Source organism: Petaurus breviceps, unplaced genomic scaffold (genome assembly GCF_028583685.1).
Source record: "Petaurus breviceps papuanus isolate PSGF00001 unplaced genomic scaffold, PetGlider_PUasm1.0 350, whole genome shotgun sequence".
In the NCBI taxonomy this organism is placed as follows: Eukaryota; Metazoa; Chordata; class Mammalia; order Diprotodontia; family Petauridae; genus Petaurus; species Petaurus breviceps.
Genome location: NW_027186199.1, coordinates 1,098,428 through 1,125,676, shown reverse-complemented (window position 1 = coordinate 1,125,676; position 27,249 = coordinate 1,098,428). Strand labels below are relative to the sequence as shown.

Sequence of the window (27,249 nt, the reverse complement as noted above, 5' to 3'; positions counted from 1 at the left end):
CACTCTGATGCTCTGAGAGATTCCTTGGCCTCCCCCCCTGGCAACCAGACCCTGTCCCAGAAGCCTCTGCTCAGCCCTCCCAGTGATCCTCTCTCCGCCCCCATCCCTTTGTCGTCCCAGGGTTCTGCCCCTCAGGCATCCTAAAGTCCACCAGCAGGCAAATCCCTTATGTCTGTTTCTTCTTTCTGGGGGAGGACAGGCACAGACAAGACTGTAAAGATGTGGCGAGTATATCCCTATTCAGAAGAGAGCCTGACCTTGCTTCGGATATTTTTCTGCTACCAGTCAACTGTGGCACTATGTGCCATGGGTTCTCGTGTTACTGTGGCCTTTGAGGACCCCTGCAGCGCTACCTACAGCTTGGTGCAGTATGGGACAGCTGACAACAATGACGTACGCCATGACCATCGCCCCCAGGATGACCCCACAGACCACATCACAGGTCAGCAGTCTCAGCTGGCAACAGTCCTTAATTGAGGACCTTGACACATACCCTTGGAGTCCCTGAAGAGGTCTTCAGGTCACATACCTTCCCCATGAACAGATCCCTAAAGGCAGCCTTGCTCCCCTCATGAGCCTCCTTTCACTAGACTGAGACTGCCATGTTTCCAGCATGCCTTTTCTTGTTTCTTTCCCAACTTCCAGGTTTATGCTGCTGCCCTTACTTGAAGCTTTATGCCTCTTCAAGCCAGGATTGCACTTTGAGAATCTGGACTCAGGACAATAAATTGCTCAGGTATGTGTAGTACATAAATTGGGGGTGGGGAACCTTCAGCCTCAAGGCCACATGTGGCCAAAGGTTCCCCATGCCTAGTGAAGAGTATGTGTATCCAGAGCCCAGTCAACTAACCCTACTTGGGTCTCCCATTCCCTACCTGCAAAGGAGATGGGTTGGAAGAGAGGTAGAATGAAACTCAGTACTTAACCTCCCTGCCCTTACTCTCCAGGCTAATGCATCTGAACATGCCTCCAGAGGCCATAACCTTCTGCAATGACAGAGGGGATCTGGTCCTTTCCTTTGGCTCACACCTTTGCCTGCTCTCCCACAAAATCTACCTGCCTACGTCTTATCTAGTCAAGGTACTTTCCAGCACTGGTTTGGGATTCAGAGACCCTAGCTTCAAAACCCTGGCTCTACTATTTAAGCAGCTGGGTGATTTTGGACAAATTCCTTTCCCTTTCTGAGCTTCAGTTTCTCAATCTATCAAGTAAGAGGACTGGAATAGATGACAGGGGTGATGGTGGGAAGGCCTTAGCTCTGACCCTGACTCCTGGTAACCCAGATACTCTCCTTCCAAAAAAAGGGAGCCAAGGAGACATATGGGGGGGTGCTGTTTGGAGGGTGTAAGGAGAGCGGGTTCCCAGACCTAGTACACACACTGATGTCTCCTCTAAACCCCACAGGTTGTCTGTCGGAAAGTGCCAAACCCTAAGGAAGACCCACCCCTGCCACTGACAGATCTGGAGCTGCTGTCTCCAGAAGAGCTGAAAAGGATAAAACGATTGCAGGCTCCCCCTTGTATCCGGTCAGACCAAGCCCCGTCCTCATCTCCCCCCAACACACACCCTTCCTTTCTCCATCCCCACCCTAAACTTAGCCCTTGACTGACCCCATAATTGGATCAATCATCAGACCCTACTCAGGTTCACTAACTCCCCCAACCCAATAGATTTTCAGACTCCCCCAGACTATCAATAGACCCCACAATCAATCATAAGTCTCTAGAGATCTCTCAGGCATCCTTTTTTCACTTGCTATCTCCTAGCTTTAGACCCCAATAGCTACTGTGGATTTCTAAACTCTAATACCCACACACCCAAGCCCCACAGACCCTCTGATTCATCAACCCTACTACAGGTCCCATCAACTCCATAAACCCTCACACTCTCAACTTTCAGACCACGCTTATCCCCTCCCTCACCCCAGACTCTCACCTCCACCCCTCTGTAGACTTGCGTCACAGGCTGTCAGCATGAGAAGATAATTTCTGATGTTTAAGTAGGAATTCATAGTTTTAGGGTATCCATAGACTCTTGAGGCAGGCCAGTTCCCTTACTTATAGGCTCTGAGTGTTGGGATGATTTTCCTTCCATGGAACCTAAATATGCCTTTCTCTGCCTTCTAGTTTTGCCTTCTGTGGCCAGGTAGTATAAGCCTGATATCTCTTCAGATGAGATTATATGTATACAGTGCTTTGTATACACACCTCAGCTATTCACTATTTATTGATTTAGTCCCCATGGCAACCCTTGATATACCTAAAGAAAGCAGTCCTCTCATCCCTAAGCCTTCTCTTCTAATAGCTTCACATTCTCAGTTCCTTCAGCTGGTTCTTGTATGGGTGAGGGGATGGGGTTCCTCCCTTCTCTGCAGAGGCCACTCTGATCTCTTACTCCCTTGAGGGCCCCATCTAGGCCCCAGCCCTGGTCCCTCCCCACCCTACTCACCACCAGCCCCGTGACTGTACTTTAGCGGTCCATGTGTGTCCCACAAAGGGCTGGGTCCTATGTTTTATTCTCATCCCATGTGTCTCTGTATGCAGGATGAAGCACATTATAAAGCAGGAATATTTGGAGGCAGAAAACAAACAAATAGAGATAGAAGAGGTGTGTAAGGGAGGGGAATGGAATAAGGGGTGGATGGGGTGGGGGTGGGGGTCAACCTCCCTGGTCCAGCTCCTTACCCAGTAGTATCCCAATACAATGCCCATGCTCTGGATTTATCTGTACGCCTTGGTATCTTTCTGTCTCTATTCTTTCCTTTTGTGTGTCCCTGCATCTCTCCCTGTTTCTGACTAACTCTATATATGAGTCCATTTCTGGTCCTGTGACTTTAAAACAAAATCTCTGATTTTATCTCTCTTTTTGCCTCATCTGTGTCAGCGTACATCCCTGTTCCTTTGCTTCCCTTGGGCATGCCATTGGGCAGTATTGGGTGAGGACCCTCTTGGAGCTTCTACTTGGGGAGTAGGTTGGATCCAGGTTTGAGAGGTATCCTTTAACTCCCTTAGGCCTGTGCTAGACTGGCTGCCAGGGATGCAGAGGTACGGAGCCTGGCCTTGGGACAGGTGGAGCCCCTGACCCAATTGCTCCTCACTCCCCAACTGCGTTTGGAGGCTTTCCACAACTACCTACAAGTCATCTACGGCTCCGGACTGAATAGTGTGGTGAGCTCCCCTTCCTCTATGTACTGTAGCTCAGAGACATCCCTTGGGCCTACAGCTCCTACTCACTTTCTTCCCAGACTTACAAGTGGGCACTCCAAGATGGGCTGAGTGTTCCTTTCAGCTCAGATTATCATTCAAGTTTCTTTCCAAGAGACCAAGTTCTCCTATGAGACCCTAGGGATTCCTTGGGCTGAAAGGCAGGAACAGTTGAACCAAAGATAAAGCTATCTGCAATTTTGTGAGAATGGTGCTGGTGAAAATGTAGTGGGATTGGGAATGATTGTAGTGTGGAGTGAGCAAGTGTGACTCTGAGAACAGAGAGGGGGAAGGTTGGGATGGGGAGCCCAAAGGTTTGGGCAGGTAGAGGGAGAGAATTGGTGTCTGCCCACCTACAGGGAGTTAGGTGGACTCTGGGGCCTGTTGCACAAAGCAGTCCCAGGCTAGGGAGCAGTGATGACAGGTCCTGATCAGCCTGCTTATGACTGAGTGGCACAGCTCTAAGCCCCCTCTGTTCTCCACATGGAAAATAATATAAATAAGGAGGTATAAGGTGTTATAGTAAGTGGGACTGACAGGATATACAGGTGGGTCTCTAACAGGATATACAGGTGGCTCAGGTTTCTTCTCAGGTTTATTACACACACATATACACACACCCTACCCTACTTTCAGGCCTAAATTTCTTTACTACCCACCCCCACACACCTTAGATTCTCCCCACCCCCCTCAGAATTGTTCCTCCAAAGTTTGGATTTTTTTCTATGCGGGCTCAAGTTTTCCCCTAACTTTTCTCCCCTCAGGTTCACATTTCTCCCCCCTCTCCAATTCCAGCTTGGGTTCAGGTTTCTCTCCTTCCCTCCCCCAATCCAATTCCATTTCTTCTTCCTCCAGGCTAAGTTTCCCCTCTTCCTGTCCCCTTGCCCCACCCCCCCAGCTCAGATTTCTTTTTCCTATCTCCCACCAGGTTTACATTTCTCTTCCCATTTCCCTATCACCAAACTGAGATTCCCCCCCACACACCCAGTTTTGGGTTTCTGCACTGCTTGAGCCCCAGAACCCCGATGTACTGCAGCTAAATTCTTGAGCCTCTCAAACATTCCCCAACTCCAGGCTAGAGCCTTCAGCCTCATGACACCTTTCATCTTTTCCCTTCCCAATGGCAAAGAGCAAAGAGGAGAATGAGGCATTGAACACCTTTGGTCCAGGCTTTGTGGACAGAAAGCTTTTGAGCTCGGTGAGAATTCCCTAACTTCCAAAAAACCCAATGCCTTCCTTGGACCCTCCCTATCTATTTCTATACCCTCCCCCACATTACCCTAAGACCCTATCATAAATCTCTCCTTGACTTTTCAGTATAACCTTGGACTTTCTCCCACCATTCCCTTGGACCTTTAGCAATATTTCCATAAGCCTTCCCTATCATGCCTTTTTGCTTTTATCTGTTACCAGTATCTTCTCCTAATACCCTTGTTGGGGACCCTAAATATCCTTGTGTGACTCTCCACTAATATACTTTCAAGACTCTCTCTTAATACCTTCCTGGAAACACCCTCCCCCCTGTCCCCAGTATTTCTAGAGGATACTCCTTCATTATACCTCAAGGACAAAACCCAGTATCCCTCCTGGATCCCTTCCCCAATAAGCCTCTTCAGAAACCTCCATTAATTTCCTCTTAGATGGTTCTCCATTATGGCCCCAAGATTTAATCCCCCCAGACCTCCTTCCCAAGAAAGTTTGAACAGGACCTTTCTCCAATATGTCTTCCTACATCACTCCCACTTCTGCAGAGGGTCATTTTTTCCATTGTTCCCCTGGTTCCCTCATCCTCGGTTTTTCCATGTATGGGCCCTTGTGTGACTGACTCCCGGTATAAAGCTGTAAGATACTACTAATACCCTTTCTTCCTGGGATTTTCCCCCCTAACATCCCTAGGATCTTCCCCCAATATTCCCCAAAAAGGCATTTAGCCAGTATTTCTTCTGGACCACCCCAATATGCTTCCTCAGGACCTCCTCCAATATTCCTTCTGATGTGTCCCTACTGTACCCATAGAACCTTCTCTTAATATCTCCTAGGACCCCTCCCTAGAATCTCCCTAAATCCTCCCACTATCTTTCCTGCTGTTTTCATGCCCAAATATCTCTCAAGTACCCTTTCCTATAGTTGCCCCATACTATTCTGAGAAACTCCCCTTCCCCTCTCTGCAGCCCCTCCTAGGACCTTTCCTCAATATCCCCAGATATCTTCTCCTCCTCTCCAGTATATTCCCAGAACCTTTCTCGAATTTCTTAGTCTCCTCCCCAATAGCTTTTCAGCACCCTTCCATAATTAAAATCTTTGCTTTTCCCTCCCCATGTCCCTCTTCCTATAGACCTACAAAGCACTTACTGAATGCCCATCTAAGACCTCCCCACCTTCTTTCCCTTCCTTTCCCTCTCTCTCTCTGTATTCCTTTAGGACCTAGCTTCAGTATACCCCCATGCCTTCCTCTGAAGACCCCAGGAGATCACCCTACCCAGTATCTAACTAGGTCTCTTCCCAGCATCTCATGCCCTGTTTTCAGCATCTTCTCCTAATATTGCTTGGGGACCCTTTCCTTATATCCTTGTTACTTCAGCTCTCCAATATTAACTGCAGGATACATTCCTTGCACAACATACCCTGCCACCTTTCTCCAGTATTTCCCCAGGCCCCTCCTGCAAGATGCCTGCAGGATACTTGCTCAGTAACCACCTGAACCCTTCCCTCCCCTCCCCTAACATCCCCTGGGACCTTCCCCCTTCCTCTTCTCCAATATATTCCTGAGACTCTCTTCCAATATCCTCTAGAACCCTCCCCCAATATTTTCCTCTTACTTCTCATCCCCCAAGGTCTTGCAGAACCATCCCTTAATAAGCCCTAGGAACCCTCTCTTAATTTCTTTGTGTGACTGTCTCACAGTATTACTGCAGGATGCTCCTCAGAATATTCCAATATTCTATGCCCTTGCCCCAATATGTTCCCTCTGGGACCCTCCTCCAATTTTTCTACCTCTCTATGTTTAGCCTGGAGAAGAGAAGGTTAGAGGGGGTGGGGAGGAAACTTAATTTAACATCTGGAGAAGGTTTTAAGATTTGTTCTGTTTGGCCCCATAGGGCAGAACCCACAGCCAAGGGATAGAAGCTGCAAAGAGGACAATTTAAGTTCAATGTCAGGAAAAGCTTCTTAATAATGAGAGCTCTCCAAAAGTGGCCTGGGTTGCCTTGGGAGGGAGTGGGCTCCCCCTCCATGGATGTCTTCAAGTGAGGCTGGATGACCACTTATTAGGTATGCTATGGAAGGGATCCTTTTTCAGGTATGGGTTGAACTGACTAGGTGACTCTGCAGAGATTCTAAAATTAGAAACCATGGATTTTGTGATTTTGTGATTGACTGGCTGGCAGCCACATGTAGTTTGGATTCAGTCAAAGGGCCACACTTGAGGACCTAGAGGGCTACATGTGGCCTCAAGACCACAGGTTCCCTACCCCTGAGTTAGATCCTTTCCTAATGTTCCTTGACAGGACTCCACTCCTAATATTTTGTGTTACCTTCCGTTAATACAAAAGAAATACTTCTGCCATACCCTCCTGAGACCTTCCCCCATTGAACTCCCAGGACAACACCCAGCCCCCCAATATGTTTGCAAGTGTCTTTCAGTGTCCCTCTAGTACTGTCCCCCATATACTCTCCTGAGACCTTCCCCCAATATCCTCCCAGGACAACCCCCTCCCTCTATATGCTTGCAAAATACTTTTCCAATGCTCTCCAAGGACCTTCCCCCATATGCTTCCAAGATACTCCCCAAATGTGCCTGCTTACCCTTCCTGGGATATCCTCCAGGGTCTTTCCAGGATCCCTTTCTCCATTATGCCTGCATACTTACCCAATATTCTCCTGGGACCTTCCCCCCATATCCTCCCAGGATACCCTCCAATATTTCTGCAGGATATTTACCCAGCATCCACCTGTGCCATCCCACCACAATATCTCCCCAGGACCTTCCCTCCATATACTTGCAAGAATCTTCCCCTATACCCTACTAGGACCTTCCCCCAATATCCTCCCAGAACATTCCCCCATCCATATGCCTACTGAATACTTCCCTAGTACCCTCCTAGAATCTCTCCCCCAGTGTCTCCCCAGAACCTTCCCTCATATACTGCAGGACACTTTCACCATACCCTTTTGTCAATATCCCTTCCCCAGTATGTCTTCAGAGATCCTCCTGGGTCACCTCTCCAGGGTCTCCCCAGGCCTCTCTCCCCATATACCTTCCTGAGACCTTTTCCCAAGGTTAACGACCTCCTGGACGCTTTTCTCCCTAGTATTTGTCTAGGGAGTGTCCCCTCAATATTTCTCCAGAGACCTTCTCATATATCCCTTTGGGTGCCTCCCTTTGTGTGTGTGTGTGTGTGTGTGTGTGTGTGTATCTTTATATATCCCTATTTCTACTCCAATAATATCCCTCAAGATCATCTTCTCCTAGAATTCTCCTAGTATCCCAATTTGACTCTCAGTGTAATTGCCAGATACAATATTTCTCCTGGGATCCTCCCCCAGTATTGCCAGGAACTACCAACATACCTGCAAGACAGTTATCTAAGACCCTTCTGGGACCTTCTCCAACTAAACACCCAGAAACTGTAGAATATTCATCTAACAACCTCTTGGCATCCCAATTATACCTGAAGGACATATACATACTTCTAGGTGCTGTCTCTGGGACCTTGCCCCAGGACCCTCTCTTAATATGGCCAGGGATTTTCCCCCAGTATCCTCCTAGGTCCTTCCCTCCCCCATATTTCTTCCCCTGTCCCCCCCCATTCCCTTAGCACCCTTTCCTAATATCTCTTCATATCCTTGTTTAACCCTCCCTTGATATATCCACAGGATACTTTCCCAACCTCTTCTGAAACTCTACCTCAAGATCTCCCTCCAAGATACTTGTTCAGTACTCTCCTGGGATTTTCTTCCAGTTCTACCAATTTCCCCATAGCTTTCTCACCAATTAACCTCCCTAGCACCTATCCCTAGTATTTCTTGGTACCTTCCCCAATATACCCTCCTCTGTTTCCAACTCCCAAGTCTCTTGCATCCTGATATATCCTGAGGTCACTCTAATATTTTTCTGTTACAATCCCCTAATATAACTTGACCAACACCATTCTGGAACATTATCCAATACCGCCCTAAGTCCACTCCCAAATAGCTTTCTAACACTGTTCTAATATCTCCCCCCAGAATCATCCTGTAGCCATATCTCAATATATTTCATGATACTCAATACCCTTCTGGGACCCTCTGTCCCTAATGTGCCTTGAGGACCCTTTCCCATTATCCCTTGAGGCCCTCACTCAATATCCCACTAGATTCTTTGCCAATATTTTTGTCTCTTCTCTCCATACTCCATTCTTTTTTCTAATACCTCTTCATATGAGTATGAACTGCTCCCCCAACACCAAAATTATTCATTATTCTCCTGGGACCCTTCCTTAGGATACAACCCAAGAATACTTACTCTTTGAATCCTCCTAGGACCCTCTACCAACATGCTCCCTGACATTCCTAGGGGACCCTCTCCTGTTTCTACCCTAAAACAGCCCATCAGTGTCCTCTTCTAATTTCTCCAGAGGACCCTTTCCAAATATTCGTCTGTGTCTAGTCCCATTATAAATGCAAATTACTTCCAACACTTTCCTGGGACCTACATCCCATCTTTCCTTAGGATGCTCTCCCAATATCCCTGGGACCTTCCCCCACAAATACCTGTAGAACACAACTGGGATCTTTCCCCTTTCTAATAACCCTGAAGACCCTTTACCAATATTAGTTCTCCAATGTGTCCTCCAGAAAACCCCGGCCCTCCCCCAAAATATTTTCCTTTGTATCGACTCACCAATGTGCCCAAGAATCCTCTAACCAGTTACCTATACAAGATTAAGGACCCTCCCCCAATAGGTCTCCTTAGGACTTTCTCCCACTATCTCCTGGAACTCTTTCCTAACATCTCTTCCCACAGTTTCCACCATTCAATATCCCCTCAGCACCTTTTCCTAATATCCCTCAGAGATCTTCCCTAATATCTTTCTGTGACTATTCCCCCAACAAACCATGTTACTTACCCAACAACCTTCCAGGGCCTTCCCCCTAATCTTTCTTCTGAGACCCTCCCCCAATATACTTATGGTACACTTGCCCAATTTTCTTCCTGGGATCTTTCTCCAGTATCCTTCCAAGACCATTTCTAAATATTACTTCTCAGGACCCTTTCCCAATATCCCTAACATTAACCCTATCCCACTGTACCCTGAGCTCCTCTCCTAATATCCCCCTATTCCCTTAGGAAAAAATTCCCTCATCAAAAATCTTTTTCTTTGTATCTACTCATCAACAATCCCCTAAGCACCTTCTACTAATAGGCCTATTGGGAGTGGCCAACCTTCCTCTTTCCCAGTATCCTTAGGTGATAACCTCCAGGTCATTTACCCACAATCCCTCCTGGGATCCTTCACCAATATCACTTGGGACCTTCTACCAGTACATCTCAGGATCCTCTCTCTGTATTCCTTAGGTCTCTCTCCAAATATCTTTTCCTGTTTCTTCTCTGCCCAATATCCTCAGCCACTATATGTCCCCAGCACACTCTTCTAATGTCCTTGTATGGCCCTTTCCCAATGTACTGCAGGACATATACCCAACACCCTTCTGGGATCTTCTTCCCCTCACCCACTTTCTCTCTGGGATATGCCCTCAGTGTACATGAAATCTGCATAACCTAACATCCTCTTGGGACCTTGCCACCATGTCTCCCCAGACTTTGCCCTCAATATCTCTGCAAGATAGTTATGCAAAACTTTCCTGGGATTCTCCTTCAAAATCTCTCCAGTACTCTTCTTCAATATGCCTCCTCCCAACCTTTTTCCAGTATCTCGTGGCACCTTCCCCTAATATACTCCCTAGGACCTTCTCCCAAGATAGCCTAGGACCCTCCTCCAGCACTTCTCATTATTCCACCTCCCCAGTATTCCCAGAGCACCCTTTCCTAATGTCTCCTAATATTATTGTGTGACCCTCCTGTAATAATCTAACCATCCACCCCCAGTATTCCTCTAGGTCTTTCCTAGTCTACTTTTGGGGACCTTTCCTGATATCCTCCATGGTCCCTCCAACAGTATCCCAGAGGGACCCTCCCTCACTATCCCCCTGGTGGGGGGACTTTCTGCCAACATCTTCCCTAGCACCTTCCAGGAATCCTCCCCCAATATCCCCCTGGGACCCTCCTTCAGCCGGTGTCCCAGAGCTCCATTTGTCAGAAGTTGGGGCTGAACTTAGATGTCATATTCATGCAAGGAGCGACTTCCACAAAGAGTACCAGAGTGCAAAGGATCCGGAAGCGTACCCGAGTGAGTGCCATAAGGGTCAGGGACGTGGGATGAGGGAATGAAGTCCTCGGGTGGGTGGTAGAAAGTCTTGCCTCAAGGCTGTTCTCAAGCTCTCAGTGCCCCTCCCCCATCCTCTAGATCCCACTGAGCCAAAGGATTCTGCAGTCCTGTACAGAAACCAGCGGCTTCTTCCCCTCCTCCAAAACCCAGCCCAGATCCACCAAAAGCAAGGTGAGGAATGAGTCCCCATGGAGGTGGACTTGTGTTCTAGGGACACATGTACACAAAATAAACCTAAAGATTTATATCCAGAGATTATCCCTCCACATACACACAGAGGGACCCCTCCCCATCCCAACTACCATATGAAAAGCAGGTGAAGAGGGCCCCCCCCAGATGAACCAGTTGAGGATGTGACTTCCCTCAGAGACCCCCTCCTAGATAACTCCCCTTCGAGATCACACACATATCCCTCCAGTGATTGCTGCAGAAGAGCCCAGAAATACTCTAAAGTCTTAGGACCCCACAGAGACACCCCAGAATCTTCTATACAACCTCATGTATAGAATCAATCAACCCTACATCTGTCTCTGCCAAGGCTCTCTCCCCCAAAACACCCCCCACACATGGAGATTCTCAACAAGGTACAGACTCCCATGCATCAAAAACACACAGAACCAAATGAACGAGGCAGGACAGGAAGGTGGAATAGGTCTTCCCAAACACACACATGGACCACTGCACTCCACCCCACCCCAGAAAGATCCCTTTAGCCACAGAGACCATCCCCTTCTATAGAAACTGCTTTCCAGAGATCTGCCAGAATCCCACCCCCACCCCAAAGAACCCCTCTAGGAGACCCACCTCAGACCCTCCCCACCCCTATACACACCCAGAGATCCCCCAGGAAAATACTCCCAAGAACCTCTTCTCTCCCCCACCACAGTGCTCCTTAGTTGTGTGCTGACTCCGGTTACTCCCACTACCCTTTGGGCCCCACTCACCTCAGGGGTTTCTAAGGGTTTTGCTGCTAATATTATCAGGAACATGAGTGTACACCAGGAGAGAATTGTCAGTGACAGGGTGGCTTAAAATTCAGTGTAGGTAGGGTTTGTCCTTTGTTTCCACTGGACCTCAGATGGAGTCATTCCCTCACCCAAAGAATCTTTTCCCTGACCCTTTCCCCTCCCCATGGATGTTCCTTGGGCTGGTGCTCCTGATTCGTCCTTCCTATTGTAAGGAACCTTCCACCTTCTCTTTTCTGTAGGTGAGGAAATCGCGGGTTCTAATTCGAAGGACTTTCCCCAGGAATTGTCTCTTGTTCTTACTGTCCATGTCAAGTGCTCTTCTCTTGGAAACCATAGGGTTGAGTGTTCTGGGGTGGGACTGGGGGGCCACTCCTCTTAGGGTGACCAGACATCATTGGATCATAGATTTGATGTAGATATCATTGGAAAGGGGCATTGAAATCATCTGGCCCACCTTCTGTTTTACAAATGAGGAAACAGGGGTGGAAAAAAGGCACACAAGGAACTGGAGCTGGAATTCCAACCTAGATCATTTGACTACAAATTCAAAGTTCTCATCACCACCCAACCACACTGCCTTTTGGGGTTGAGTCATTAGACCAAAGCTGGAAAAATGAATAGAACTTCCGATCCAAGGTAGGCTGAGAATATGTCCACTGGGCTGAGAATATGTCCACTGTGGCCCCATGAGCAAGAGCCCACCTTGAAAAAGAAAGACGGTGGACCAATGGGAGTGGGGTGGGAAGAATCATAGAATGTCAGAATTGTAAAGGACCATAAGAAGCATTTAGTTCAATTCCCTTTCATTTTCCAACTAAGGAAACAATCTCTAAGGGTCAACAGAAAGGGGGCTGAAGCCAGCCGTTGAGGGAATAAACCCAGAGGAAAAGATGACATCCACTTTCAAGAAAGAATAACCACTAGGGAGAAAGATGGGAGATGGAGAAACTGAGCTACAATGAATAAGAGAGCCAGCCGTGACCCCACTGGCTGGTAAATGAGTTTTGGGGACTGACCTGGACAGAGACAGAGAGGTCATGGACAGAGTAGGATTTCAGGGTCAGTTTAAGTCAACAAGGTAGCCAAAAAAAAAAAAAGCTAATTCTCTTGTAGGCCATAGCTATGTTGAGAGACATTGTCTTGAATGAGGGAGGGGCAATCTTGCTTGTATTCAGCCCCAGTCAGACTCTACAGGGCTCAGTTTGGGGTATCACCTTTTAGGAGGGACATGAATTGGCTGTAGAGTGTCCAGCGGAGAGTACCCCAAAACTATTCCAGATAAGGGTTGGTTGAAGGAACCAGAAAGAGCCTAAAAAAGAGAAGACTTTTAAGGAAGGATATGATAGCTAGCTGTCTTTGGAAGGTTGTGATATAAAAGAATGATCATCAGACTTGTTTTGCTTGACCTTGTGAGGACAACTGGGACATTGCAGAGAGGTCGATTTCAGCTCAAAGTAAATTTTCTGAGGCAGTGAGAGTATTTCAAAATACAGTGTATGACCACTTGTAGGGGAGGTTTTTTGATTTGGTACAGACTAGATAGGCTGCCCTTGAAGGACCCTTCCAACCTTGAGATTTTGTGATGTTTGTGAAGTCATAGGGGCCTTTAGGGAGGTGAAGGGAGGGTGAGGACAGGCTGAAACTTAGAAGAGGAATATTTGGGGCCCAACAGGGAAGGGGTTTTTTGTATGGAATTGACCTAAGGCAAAAGGCCAACATTGGCAGCTGCTGAATTCCAGATTCCATTCTGTGAGATGTGCTCTCAGTTCTGACACACTCACACCCCCTTGCTTCACTGTTTGGTACTCTTCCCAGACTCCATCTCTGTTCTCTGGCTCCCTCTCTGCCCTGTCCTGTACGGTTAGACGAGTTTATTAAAACAACAACAAATAAACAAAAGCCTTGGGATTTGGTGGATCACAAGCTCAGTGAGGGGACATTTTATGAGAGCAGCCACAGATGCTAATGTTTTCTTAGACTGAGTGGATGCAGGTGTACTACTGACCAGATGGAAGGGTGGGGGCTGGGTGTTGTGGTGATGGTAATTCTGCTGTACTTTGCCCTAGGCAGACTACAGCTGAAGCATTTTGCCCAGTGTTGGAGGCCACATTTTAGGTAAAATATTGCTAAAATGGAAACTGTGTCAGAGAAAAGAGAAGTCATGTTGTGAGAAATAGCAGGAGGCCAGCTGTAAATGATTGTCCTCCCTCTCAGGGACTGGAAGGGACCACCAGATACTTCAGCCCAGACCAGTAAGATGGAAGGTGGGGTCCAAAGAGGTAAGCTGGTAAATGGGTTTCTACTTAAGCCCTTCTTGCAGGGACAGCTGGGGGATGTTTTCATTGGAACTCGAGGGACATTGCTCATTACCAATCAAAGATGAAAAAAGGGGCATGGTGAATTGACACTACATCCATGAAAATCAGTCCATAGAGCTACCAAAAAAAAGACGACAAAAAACCCAAGAAGATTGAGGGTCTTGATTCCTATAAACTCAGAAGGCAAGAGAAGTTTTCAGTGACCTGTCCCAAAGGGCACCTTTTGTTTCTTCAAAGTGATCTCCCTACTTGGATGTTTTTCTACTTTCTGACTTATCTGGTAGTGTGAAATTCATTTCTTTAAATAATGGGGAAAATGCTTTGAAGAGAAAAGTAATCTGGAGAGACAGCAGGAAATCCTAACTTGTCATGAGGTTGGAGGCAGGGAGAGGGATATTGGAAGAAGGTGACCCAAGAAGAAAAAGAACTACTGAACATTTGGAGCTTTTGTTTCCTGGACCCCCTTGGCCATCTGGCAAAGCCTAGAGGCCCTTTCTAGGAATATCATTTGTAAGTTCATAAAATGAAATATGTAAGATTACAAAGGAAACCAGTGATATTGAAATAGTTATCAACATTTTTGAAAAAATTCATAGAGTCCTTAAGCTAAAAATCCCTATTGTAAAGATTGGAGCTGTACCCTTTGAGGAAGAAGCCGTCTCTTGTTCATCAAGGGGTGATGTGGACCTGTAAGGGCCTACCACAAAGGGGTGACTGGCCAAGAGAAAATAGTGATGGTTGACGACTCCATGTCATGACTTCCTGGTGTGGGTAGCCAGGTTGATTTAGAGAACCTCCCCAAACTTCTAAAACTTGACAACCACCACTCAACTCAACTCTTGGTGATGTATGTGAGGACAAATGATAACTGCCAAAAAGAATCTAGAAAACATTGCTGGGGATTGTGAAGTCCATGGCAAGGAGTTGAAGATCTTAGGGACACAGTTGGCATTTTGATTACTGCTGCCAGGTAAATGTTTGGACTTTTAAAGAGGCAAATTTGTAAAATGAATATGCTAGTTGGGAAGATGGGGTCTTGAGAAGAGATTTTGGATTTCTGGACTATGCCTTAAAAGATAAAAATGATGGATTCTTGTCCTGAGGACACCTATCAAGGACTGGTAAGAGTATATTTGTTTAAGCCTTATGAATCAAGATACACACAACAGGAACAATTCCACAACATGCTAGCTTACAGCAAACGCTGGAAAGGTTTGAGCAAACAAGCTGAAGAGCTTATTAGACTGCTGATCAGTTTTCTGAGAACAAGAAGCTAATTCAAGAGTTGAATAAAAGCAAAGTTACAATGAAAATCTATGATGATCTAGGGAAGAACTTGCTTCAAAACTATAGTAGCAATGACCAATTAAAGCAATGACCCAATTAAAGTGAAAGAAAGAAGTGACAACTTGAAATTCGGTGACAGATAAAATTGACTTCGAGGCTGCTTGTATCTATCTTGCTGTACTCTGTCCTGGTCAGATCACATCTGGATATTTAGGGAACTGCATTTAGGAAAAACATGAATAAACTGCAAAACGTGAGTTAACTAGGGTGGGGAACTGGCAACTATGCCATAAGGCTCAGCTGAAGTAACTGGGGATATTAACCTGAAAGGGGGATGTTAGGGGTACATGATGGCTATCTAAAAGTATTTGAAGGCTTATCATTGTGGAAAAGGCTCTAGAGAAAAGGAGTAAGTGGCGTAAGAGGTGGAAACCACAGAAAAATTTGTCTAAATGTATAAGGGGAGAAGGGATTGGATTCTTGCTCAAGTATGGGTTGGACTAAATGAACTCTCTAATCCTTATTCTGACATTTTATGATTCTCTCCAGGCTTCCCAGCCTAGGAGATACTGTCCTCCCCAGCCTTTGTCTGGGAAGATGGTCTCTGGTCTTACTCTTTCTCTCTGATATGGGTCTGTAACCCATAACAGACTCATTGGCCCACCAAACCTTCTTTACAGAATGGCCAATTCTTGCGCTGCCTTGTCCAGGAGCCTCAGAATAGCTCCCTCCCTCTCCACGCATTCTGATGAACAAGGTCCAGCTTCTATCCATGAAGTCTTCCTGGGATCCCTAGGTATTTGAACTTCTGTCAAGTCAGCCACCTCCATCCTCCTCCCTGTGGGCTCAGACTGATGAATTTGGGGGCCCCATTGGCCTGCTAAAAGAGGCTCCCCTTTATATGGTGTATTAGTCTGAAACACCAGGCAAGCTGCACTTGAGTTTGAATTGCAAGATGCTGAAAGTGACTGTGTGAGTGTCTTATATTTAGAAGGATAGAGACACTGAACAGATCAGGTAGGAATTAATAGCCCTGTGGTCCAATACCAAAAGTCATTAAGTGGTGACCTCATTTGCAACACAACTGACTCTAAACCTGAACCTCTTGAATTCTGGGGTGGGGGTAGGAGTGTTGTTTCAATATCGACTAATCAGAGGTATATGGCTACAAGCAAGTTATTGCTCTGGTACTGAGTGGGCCACTTCTTTGACGCTGAGGGGGTTTTATGCCCCCAAAGAAGGGCTGGATGGAAAAGTCCTTACTGTGCCCTCATGACCTGGGATGGGTATTTTGGGAATTGTGATCACCTCCTGAGAGAACCTAATGCAAGGCATTCCAGGGGAAGAGAGGTTATTACATGAAAGCTTTAAGACATGAGGGCTGTGAGATCTTCACTGTGTGTGTGTGGGAGCGGCGGGGGTGGGGGGGTGGAGGGGAGGGTAGAAGAACCCAGAATGAATATCCATGCCTGTTACACCAATTGTCATGGAGTAGGGTAGCCCCTCACATGTGGTTATCTGAATGGTTGCTGGGGATAGGAAATATTTATTGGGTCACACTCTCATCACCTAGCACCAGAAACCAAACTGGGGCTATATAACCCATGTTGTATGGTGGCCAACACCCTGTGGGTCTCGGGGTCTTCTCAGGATAAGAACATTGTGCTCTGGAAATGACTCTTATTTTAGGCATTTGTAAAAGTTGGTCTCTATCACCCCCCAGGGGCACAAATCCTGGTGATTTTGAAAACCTGTGTATCCTGGAGAGGTGAACCCAGGAGGGCCAAAGGGCTCAGGAGAGGTGACCTTTAGGTGGGCTCAGAGACCATATCTCTATACCACACTTGATCTACCTCATTTGCCACATTTGGATAAAATCCCAACTACAAACTTGGGCCTTTTGAGTGTAGGATGAACAGTGAGTGCAAAGAGGAGGGCAGACATCCTTGACCCGTCTTGGCTGTAGAGGCTTTTTACATGGCTAATACAGCCTGGCTAGGATGAGTGTACTCCACAGGGTCTGGGAAATGAAAAATACCTAGGTTCTCCCCGTGCCCCCCCAAAAATCCCTTTGGTCCTCTGTCACTCCCCTAGTCCCCAGTCTTCTGGAGCGTCCACTGTCTAGTTTGTCCATCATCCATCTTAGCAAGCCAAACTCTGACCTTCAGTCCATGAGCTTCCCTGTCTGCAGGAAAGCCTTGAGTTGCAAAGGGGGAGGTGGCCATTTATCAGCTGCTATATTTCCCAGGACACAGGGAAGAGGATGCCAAGCATTCATTCAGCAAATACTGGGTAGCAACTCTGTGCAAGGCTATCCTAGGGGGGAGAGAGCCTTGTTCCCCAAAAGCTCCCAATGCAGCTGAAATAAAAACATGGACACACAAAGAGGGAGGCAGGGAGGAAGGACATTGCTTGGGAGCAGACACATGACACCTGGGCCCCACATTCATAAGCTGACCTCCACCAAAGTCCTCCAATGCTGCATGATAGTGTAGAGGTGACCCTGGGTTCTGGCAGGTCCTCCCAAACTAGAACTTCACAGACAAGCTTGGTCACAGATTGACAGCTGACTAAATGCCTAGAGGCATAGTGTTGGCTAAAGAAAGCCACCAGGACATTTTTTTTTGGAGGGCAGTTGGGATTAAGTGATTTACTTGCCCAAGGTCACAGCTAGTTTTTTTGTGTGTTAAGTGTCTGAGGCCAGACCTGAACCCAGGTCCTCCTGACTCCAGGGCCAGTGCTCTATTCACTGTGCCACCTAGCTGCCCCCAGACGTGAGCAATTCTTAACCAAATGGTAGAGAGCTTTTTAGCTGCACCAGGGGAGAGACTGCTCACACCAGCACATCACACCTGGGAAGTGCTGATAAGTTAGAGCTCATCCCAAGGAGCGAGGTCCTAGCATAAGCAAATTGGCAGAAGGAACGGGGAATGTTTAGTCTGAAGAGAAGACTTGGGAGGAGAAGCAGGTAGGAGATCATGTCTTCAAGTATTTGGAAGGGTGCCTTATAGAAAAGGTATCAGGCTTGCTCTCTTTACCCCTCCATCCTCACTCCCCCCACCCTCACACACAACCAGGGGCAAAAAATGGAAGCTTTAAAGAGGGCATGGGAAGTAGGATCAGTTGGGTTTAGCCCAACCACTTCATCTTATAAAATTGTGGGGCCTACAGTTGGACAAGACTGTCCAACCTCCCCATTCTGTGGAGGATGATGCTAGGTCTGGGGGGGGGAATTACCTCGGAACAGATAGTAGCAGAAGTGGGATGTCAGCTTGGGTCTTCTGACCCCCCATCCACAGAATGTGCCTTCCATTACAGCACTGTCCAGCCAGACTCATAGTTTCAGAGGATTTAGAGCTGGAAGATAGAGGTCATTAGCTCAACTCCCTCATTTTACAGATGAAGAAACTGAGGCCCAGATTTAAGTGACTAGCTCAAGGTCACACAGGTATCAAGTGGGAGAGCTGGGATTTGAACCCATGTCTACTGACTAAACCCAGTGCTTTTCCAAATGTATCATTCTGTCTTTCTCTTCTTCTTCTCCTCGACTCCAGGGATGCCCATCCCTGTCATGAGGATTATGTTCCGGGCCCCCTCCTCTCCTTACTCTGCTGCCCTGGATCCTATATGGGGGAGACACAGGTGCTCATGCTTTGCTGGCTCTGAAGCCAGATCCACTTGCATCTCAGTAATTGAGAGCTTCAGAACTGGAGTTTGCTGATCAATTTTCTTCCTCCCCAAGATGGACCTGCCTGGGTGTTATCTGGTGGGGTCACACACAACTCTGTGCTGGTCTGGCTTGGGCAGGGGTAGGGAGTCCCCAGGGGAGGAAAGGAGATATGTGGAAACTTGACTATAGCCCTAGGGAAATGTTCTCTCCCTCACTCTGGTTCTGTACTTGTCCTGAGCTAGGGAAGGCCAGCCAGGGGCCCTGGGCATTCATCTAACAAATTTACTATGCACTGAACGTGGGCAGAATCCTGTGTCTGGTGCTGGAGCAAGCAGCGAAAGTACCCAGATAGTGAGTGGCTCCACCTTAGCTTCAGTGACAGCAGGTAGTCAAATGCCTCTGCTCAGTTTTCCTTTGCTTTTCCCTTTTCTCCATCCCATTAAGAGAACCAAGAGGCTGGTCATCTGCCATGGACATGATGTTAAAGATCTGCTTCCAGGCACATCCCATGGCATTCTTCCTTGACCAATATGGTCTTGGACTTTCAATCCTTTTCCCCATCCATTTCTAAAACTCTGCAATGTGTTTCACCTGCCCTTCCAGCTCTTGTTTCAAGGGAGACCATTCCTACTAATCACCTGATATCCCATTGTCTCCCCCAGGGACTTTGCCTTTGGGGCCAGTTGATCCCCTTCCCCTAATCCCTCTTGGAAAGTCAAACTCTGAAAATGGAACCATGAGCTTGGCTGTCTGGAGAGGTGAGGAGAAGGAGCAAAGCTTTTTGAATATCCTGGGAGAGAAGGTGCTACAGTTCTGAATTCATTCCACAAGTACTGAGCACCAACTCTGGGCAGGAAGCCTTCCCTGTGCAGACAATGCTACCGAGGCAAGAGAGGTAAGAATAACCACGTTTAGTTCTGAGCTCCACCTTTCAGGAAGGACATTGGCAAATAGCCAGAGGAGGGTGTGATGGGAGTGGAGACCTTGGCTGTGAGTATTGGTTCAAGAAACTGGGAGAAGGGAAGTTGAGATGGGAAGTGGGGGAGAGGCACAACAGCTGTCTTCAGGTATATGAAAGAATATCTCCCCTTTGTCACAGAGCTAGGAAAGGGGGGCAGACTTGGAGGCAGGCACATCTGGGGACTATGAAATGTAAAAGTTATTAAAGCTGTCCAAAAATGGAATGGGTTCTCCTCCCAAGAGCTCCTGTTACTGGATATCTTCAAGTGGAAGCCAGATGACCATTTGAGGCTATTATAGAGGACATTGCTGCCCAGCTCAGGTACTAGTCAGGCCAGATGAACAAAGACAATATTTCCAAATCGCTTTAAGTTCAGCCCTATGTATAATCTCCTTTGATCCTCACAAAAATCCTATGATCATAGTTGCTGTTATCCTCCTTTTACAGAGGAGGAAACTGAGGCTGAGATAGATTGTCTTGCCCATGATCACACAGCTAATAAGGAGGGATTAATTTCAAGTTTTCCTGTCTCCAGGACCTGAATTCTAACCACTTCACCACCTAACTGTCTCAGGTCACCTCTGAGGTTCCTCTTAGGCTCTGTGTTTCAGTTTCTGCAGTGGGCATCCATAGTACCAACTTCACCAAGGCTAAGGGAAGGGAATAAGCATTTACATAGCACCTACTATGTGGCAGGCATTGTGCAAAGCACTTTTTGCAAATATCTCATTTGAGCTTTACAACAACCCTGGGAAGCAGGTGCTATTATCCTCATTTTACAATTGAGGAAACTGAGGCAAATAGGTTAAGTGACTTGCCCAGGTTCACACAGTAAGTGTCTGAGGCTAGGTTTGAACTTAAGTTTTGGGTTTTGTTTTTTTTTTTTTTTTTGCTTTTTTGGAGGGGGGAAGGTAGGGCGATTGGGGTTAAGTGACTTGCCCAAGGTCATACAGCTAGTTTTTTGTGTTAAGTGTCTGAGGCCGGGTTTTAACTCATGTCCTTCTGACTCCAGGACCAGTGTTCTATTCACTGTGCCACCTAGTTGCCCCAAACTTAAGTCTTTCAGACTCCAGGCCCAGCACTCTATTTGCTGCACCAACAGCAGCCTCTGAGTAGGTGCCTTAGTCTATATACAATGACTTTGCCTAGAATAAGACCAAAATGTTGATATCATCCCCACTATGCCATTCAAGGAGCAGCTGAAGGAAGTAGGTGAGGGTAGTTAATCTTGAAAAGTCAGCGTACATTTATTAAGTGTTTACTATGGGCCAGGCACTGTGCTAAATGTTAGGGATACAAAGAGGCAAAAATAATCCCTGTCCTCAAGGAACTTTTAGTCTAATGGGGGAAACAACATGCAAACGACTATGTACAAATGATATATTTAGGGTAGATTGGAAGTGATTTCAGAGGGAAACTATTAGTATTGAAGAGAACCAGGGAAGTTCTCTTGTAGAGGGAGGCATCTGAGCTGAGACTTGAAGCCAAGAGGAAGAAATGAGAAGAGAGAGCATTCTAGCATGGGGGACAGCCAATGAAAAAGCAAAGTTGGGAGATAGAGTATTGTGTTCCAAAAACAGCAAGGAGGCCAGTATCATTGGACCATGAAAAGTAATACCGTAACACTGGAAACAGCCAGGTTTTGAAGGGCCTTAAAAGCCAAAGCCCAGCCACTGGCTTTTAAGTGAGGTGGTAACTAGTTTAGGCCTGTGTTTTGAGAAGTCGCTTTGGAAACTGGCCTGGAGTAGGTAGATGTGAGGCCGGGATGCCAATCAGAAGGTTATTGCCATAGTCCAGGCGTGAGGTGATGAAGTCCTGAACCCATGTGGTGTTAGTGTTGGAAGGCAAAATACCCAGGACTTAGAAGCAGCTTGGATATGGGCAGATGAGTGAAGGGATGACATTTAGGTTGTTAACCTGGGAAACTGGGAGAATAGTAGTACCTTCTGCAGTAATAGGGAAATTGGGAAGAGGGGAGAATTTGGGAGGAAAGATGTGATTTCATTTCTGGACATATTGAATTTAAGATGTCTGTGGGACTCAGTTTGAAATGTTCAATACGAAGTTACATGATTTGAGTCTAAAGAGAGGTTAGGGCTGGGTGAACAGATTGGAGAGTCATCTGCATAGAGATTATAACTATCTAGGGAAGTCAGTCGAGAAACATTAAGTGCCTACTATGTGCCAGGCACTGTGGTGAATGCTAGGGATACAAAAAAGTGGTAAAAGACAATCCCTGCTTCCATATTGTTGCCCAGTTGTTTCAATTGTATCTGACTCTTCATGACTGCATTTGGGGTTTTCTTGGTAAAGATACTGGAGTGGTTTATAGTTTCCTTCTCCAAATCATTTTACAGATGAGGAAACTGAAGTAAACAGGATTAAGTGACTTGCCCAGGGTCACACAATTAGTAAATGTCTGAGGCTAGATTCAAACTCAGGTCTTCTTGACTACAGGTTCGGCTACCTAGTTGCCTCTTGGACCTCACAATCTAATGGGGAAAAGCAAACACTTATGTACAAAGAAGCTATATACAAGATTCATAGGAAATAATTAAAAGAGGGAAGGCATTAGAATTAAGAAGGTTGGGAAAATTAGCTTGGGACTTAAAGGAAGCCAGGAAAGCCAGTAGGTGGAAATGAGAAGGAAGAATATTCTAGACATGGGGGAAATGCCAGAGGAAATACCCAGAGCCACAAATGGAGTACCTCACTCATGGGAACAGCCAGGAAGTCAGTGTCACTGGATTAAAGAATATGTGTCAGGGAGTAAAAAGTAGGGAGGAGATAGGTTGTAAAGGGCTTTGAATGTCAAACAGGATTTTATATTTGATCTTGAAGATGATAAAATGCCAATGGAGTTTATTGAGTTGGTTGGGGTGGGGGGAGAGGGTGGAGGGTGGGAACGGGCTCCACGAAGGGAAAGATGTTGGTTGGGAAGGGGGAGAGAGGGGGGGGGGGGTTTATTGGGTGGGGGGGGGGGGGGGGGGGAGACATGGTTGGAACTGTGCTTTAGGAAAATCACTTTGTTGTCTGAATGGAGGATGGATGGGAGCCGGGAGAGCCTTGAGGCAGGCAGGAAGGAGTGTATACGAGAGATGTTGCAAAGGTCAAGGGGCAATTCTTGGCAATAGATGTCAGAGGTAAGAGAAAGGAGTCAAAGAGGACACCTAGATTGCCATCCAGGGGTAACTGGAAGGATGAAAATTCTCTTGACAGTAATAGGAAAGTTGGGGTGGGGGGGGAAGGAGAGGGAATGAGTTGCATTTTGGACATGTTGAGTTTAAGATGTCTACTAGACATCCAGTTCAAGATGTCTGAAAGGCAATTGAAGATGTAAGACTGGAGATCAGCAGAGAGATTAGGAAAGATAGATTTGAGAATTATCAACATAAAGATGGTAATTAAATCCATGGGAGTGGAAGAGGTCACCAAGTGAAACAGTATAAAGGGAGGACAGGGCCCAGGACAGAATGCTGTGGGACACCTATGGTTAGAGGTATCTCCTTATCTCATGTAGATGAGGATCCAGCAAAGGAGACTGAAGAGTGATCTGATAGGCAGGAGAAGAACCAGAGAGTGTCCCAGTTTTTGTTATTTCAAAAACCTAGAGAGAAGAGTATATTAAGGAGAAGATGATCAACAGTGTCGAAGGCTGTAGAGAGGTCAAGAAAAATGATTGAGAAAAGGCTATTGAATCCGACCTCAGACACTTAACACTTAGTAGCCATGTGACCTTGGGCAAGTCATGAAACCCCAATTGCCCTGCCCTTGCCCCTCCAAAAAGCAAAAAAAAAAGTCAGAGAAAAGGCCATTGGATCTGACAATTAAGAGATAATCAGTAATTTTGGAGAGAGTAGTTTCAGGGAAATGAGGTTGGAAGCAAGATTGCAGGGAGTTAAGAATGAGAGGAGAAAAGTGGAGGCACCTATTATAGACAGCCTTCTCTAGGAGTTTAAGCACAAAAGACGAAGTATAGAATAATAGAGGAGATGGAAGGATAAAGTGAGGGGTTTTTGTTTTGGGGGGGGTTTTTGCTTTTGGGAGGGGGAATGCAGGGCATTTGAGGTTAAGTGACTTGCCAAAGGTCACACAGCTAGTAAGTGTTAAGTGTCTGAGGTTGGATTTGAACTCTTGTCCTCCTGACTCCAGGGCTGGTGCTCTATTCACTGCACCACCTAGCCGCCCCAAGTGAGGGTTTTTTGAGGTTGGGGGAGGCACAGGCATGTTTGTAGGGAGCAGAGAAGGAACCAATAGAAGAAGAGATTGAAAATAAGTAAAAGAGTTGTGATGACTCTTGGTGGAGACAGGATGGGATTGGGATAGCTCATTATGTAGTTATTGGGGCTAGCCTTGGTAAGGAGTGAACCCACCTGTTCCTGTGAGACAGGAGTAAGGGAGAAGACAGTGGCAGAAGGCATCCGATTGTGAGGAAGAAGGGAGAAGATGGAGCTCATGATGAATGAGGCAAGGTTCTTTGCTTGGGGAGCAGGGTGGGGGGGGCCCTGGGAACTTTGAAGAGAGAGAAAAAGGTTTAGAAGAGCCACTGTGGCTAGTGGGATATAATGAGTTGATAAGGAAGGTGTAGCAGGATTTCCTAGTGACAGTGAGAGGTCTGGAGGATGTTCAGGGAAGACAGCTGCCAGGTTCTTTTCAGGCCTGCTTATTCATCTTTGGTGTCCACTTGATTCACCCAACTCTCATCTCTGTAAAACCATCTTGTTGATGGGTTAAGCCAGGTTGCGAGTAACTGAGGGGTCTCAAATCCATCTTGACTTAGGGGGGTGTGAAGCATGTGAAGACTTCCCCCAGTGCAATGGGCAGACGAGAACAATCCCAACAGCCACGAAGGTGACTGAAACAGCCACTATGGAGTGCTTAGAGCTTGGTCAGACGCTGAAGATGACAAGGTCATCTGCTGCATCCTGGGCCATGGCCAGTTGTCCTGACTTTTTTCTCACCCCTGGGCACTGATGACACTGGAAGAGAAAGTGAGGCCAATAACTTTTCACAATTCTGCCTCACTTAAATCGAATTTATGCATGAATCTAAAGACATCACCCATACCATTTTACCATTTTTTACCTACCTCAAAGTCCTTTGGTGACAGGCAAGTGATGAAGCGGCAAATGTGGATATGCTGGGAGCTGTAGTCACAACCCTGCACAGAGGCGGCCCAGCCCATAGGGTCATCTTCTCAGTGACCTGAAGTAGCAGGGATATTCAGCAGCCCCCTGGGTATCTGAGTATTCAGCCTTCTTTTAAGGAACTCACTTCTCACCTCTTGGCATGAGGAAGGGGCTAGAAAAGGTGCCCTAAAAATTGCTTCACCCAACCCTGTCTGCTCACTGCAGCAGGTAGGGATTCCACCCTGTAGTTGAAACACAAAAAAATGCACAAAATTTTTTGCAAAGATGATTCCACTCACTATCATTAAATGAAATGTGTTCACGCTTATGGACAACATGAAAACCAGTAGACCCGAGGGACAAATAGCTCTTGTTTCAAGAGAACTCAGCAGGTATCACATCCAAATAGCAGCCCTGAGTGAAACGAGACTGGTAAATGAAGGCCAGCTTAGTGAAGTTGAGCTGGAATGGCCCTAGTGAAGGGGAACACCATGATGAAGGCATAGATTTTGTAATCAAAACTATTCTAGGTTGTATGCCTACCGAAAGGAGTGAATGACAGGCTCATGATAATGCGATTGGCACTTATAGGAAAGCACAGCACCATCATCAGTGCCCGTGCTCCCACCATGATGAACCCTGATGGGGCCAAAAGAAAATTTGTGAAGACCTGGAGACCATCATCAATGTACGAAAAGAGGAGAAGCTTATAATTCTGTGTGATGTTAATTAAAGAGTAAGCACAGACTACCAGACGTGGCAGGGAATCCTCGGAGTCAGAAACGACAACAGTAACGGTCAATTAGTACTGAAGACTTGTGCATCTCATGACCTCATCACCAATACCAACTTCCATTTGCCTATACACAACAAAACTTCGTAGATGTACCCTTGCAGAAAATATTGGCACTTAATAGACTATGTCTTTGTAAGAAGAGATAGACAGGAAATGAGAGTAAGTAACAAAGACAATGTGTAGTGTAGCGCCAATCACAGACTTATCCCCTCTAAGCTAAATGTTCACATTCAACCAAACTGTGACTCCCAGAAGACTTAATGTGAACAGATCCTTCAGTTCTCCAAGCTGAACCATTTTGTTGCTAACACACGATTGGCAACAGTGGAGCAGAAAAGGAGGGGGCAGCTTTCAGAGATTTGGTGTACAGCGCTGCATTTACTCATCTGGACCAGAACATTTGCAAATATCAATATTGGTTTGAGAAAAATGATGGGGAAATTCAAAAGCTGCTAAATGAAAAATGAAAACTCTACAGGAATTACTACTCAGGATAGTTCATCTGTCTCTAAGAAGGCATCATTTAACTCTATCAAAAGTAAAGTGCAAGCAAAGCTTAGAGAGATACAGGATTCTCTCTTAGTAAGAAGGCAGATAAAATTCAGTTTTATGCTAACAGTAATAATACAAAGCACTTTTATGATGCCCTGAAGGCTATTTATGGGCCAAAGACCTGTGGTACATCTCAGCTACTCAGCACTGATGGAGTCACATTGATTAGTGATAAGGACATGATCCTGGAGAGATGGACTGAACACTTTCATAGTGTTCTTAGCAGACCATATCAATCAATGCTGACACCACTAACCATATACCTCAGGTTGAAGTCAAGCCTTCCCTAGCCAAACTTCCAACGAAAGAAGAGGTTTGGAATGCCATTAGGTTGTTCTCATGTGGCAAAATACCTGATGCTGATTTTATTCCAGCTGAGATTTACAAGGCAGGGGGTCCACTGCTCATACAAAAGCTAACTGAAATTTTCTGGATTATATAGCAAGACGAGGTTATCCCCTAGGAGTTCAAGGATACCTCCATCACTGTTAAGTCCATCTGTTAAGTCCACTGTTAAGTCCATCACTGTTAAGGTAAGGGAAATAGATTGTCCTGCGACGATCACTGGGGGGGGGGGGGGGAGTGTCTTGTCATCACTGCTGGAAAGATTCTTGCCAGAGTCCTCCTTAATAAGCTCATCCTTCACTTGGATGATGATTGTTTACCCAAGAGCCAGTGTAGGTTCAGAAAGGGCTGATGAATGGTTGATAAGGTGGTATTTGCTGCCTGATAACTCCAGGAGAAATGCCAGGGGCAGAGCAGAAGTCTGTCCACAATGTTTGTTGATCTGATCAAGACCATTGATATTGTCAGTCATGAGGACTTGTGGAAAGTTATAGCAAAATTTGGTTGCCTGGAGAAGTTCATCAGTAGTATATATCAGTTTAATAATGGCTTGCTTACTTGGTTCTGGATAATGAATGATGGATACTCTTTCA

At 46.3% G+C, this 27,249-nt stretch overlaps 1 protein-coding gene across 1 annotated transcript in view; it reads left to right on the top strand.

The window, feature by feature from the left end:
* The window catches only part of WDR97 (WD repeat domain 97), a 71,462-nt gene that overhangs the window by 5,081 nt on the left and 39,132 nt on the right, over positions 1-27,249 (top strand). The window contains 8 exon segments of the mRNA XM_069096980.1: positions 200-442; positions 646-736; positions 948-1,080; positions 1,405-1,526; positions 2,544-2,607; positions 3,012-3,167; positions 4,333-4,401; positions 10,709-10,801. Of these exon segments, the coding sequence (XP_068953081.1) occupies positions 200-442; positions 646-736; positions 948-1,080; positions 1,405-1,526; positions 2,544-2,607; positions 3,012-3,167; positions 4,333-4,401; positions 10,709-10,801 (971 nt within the window).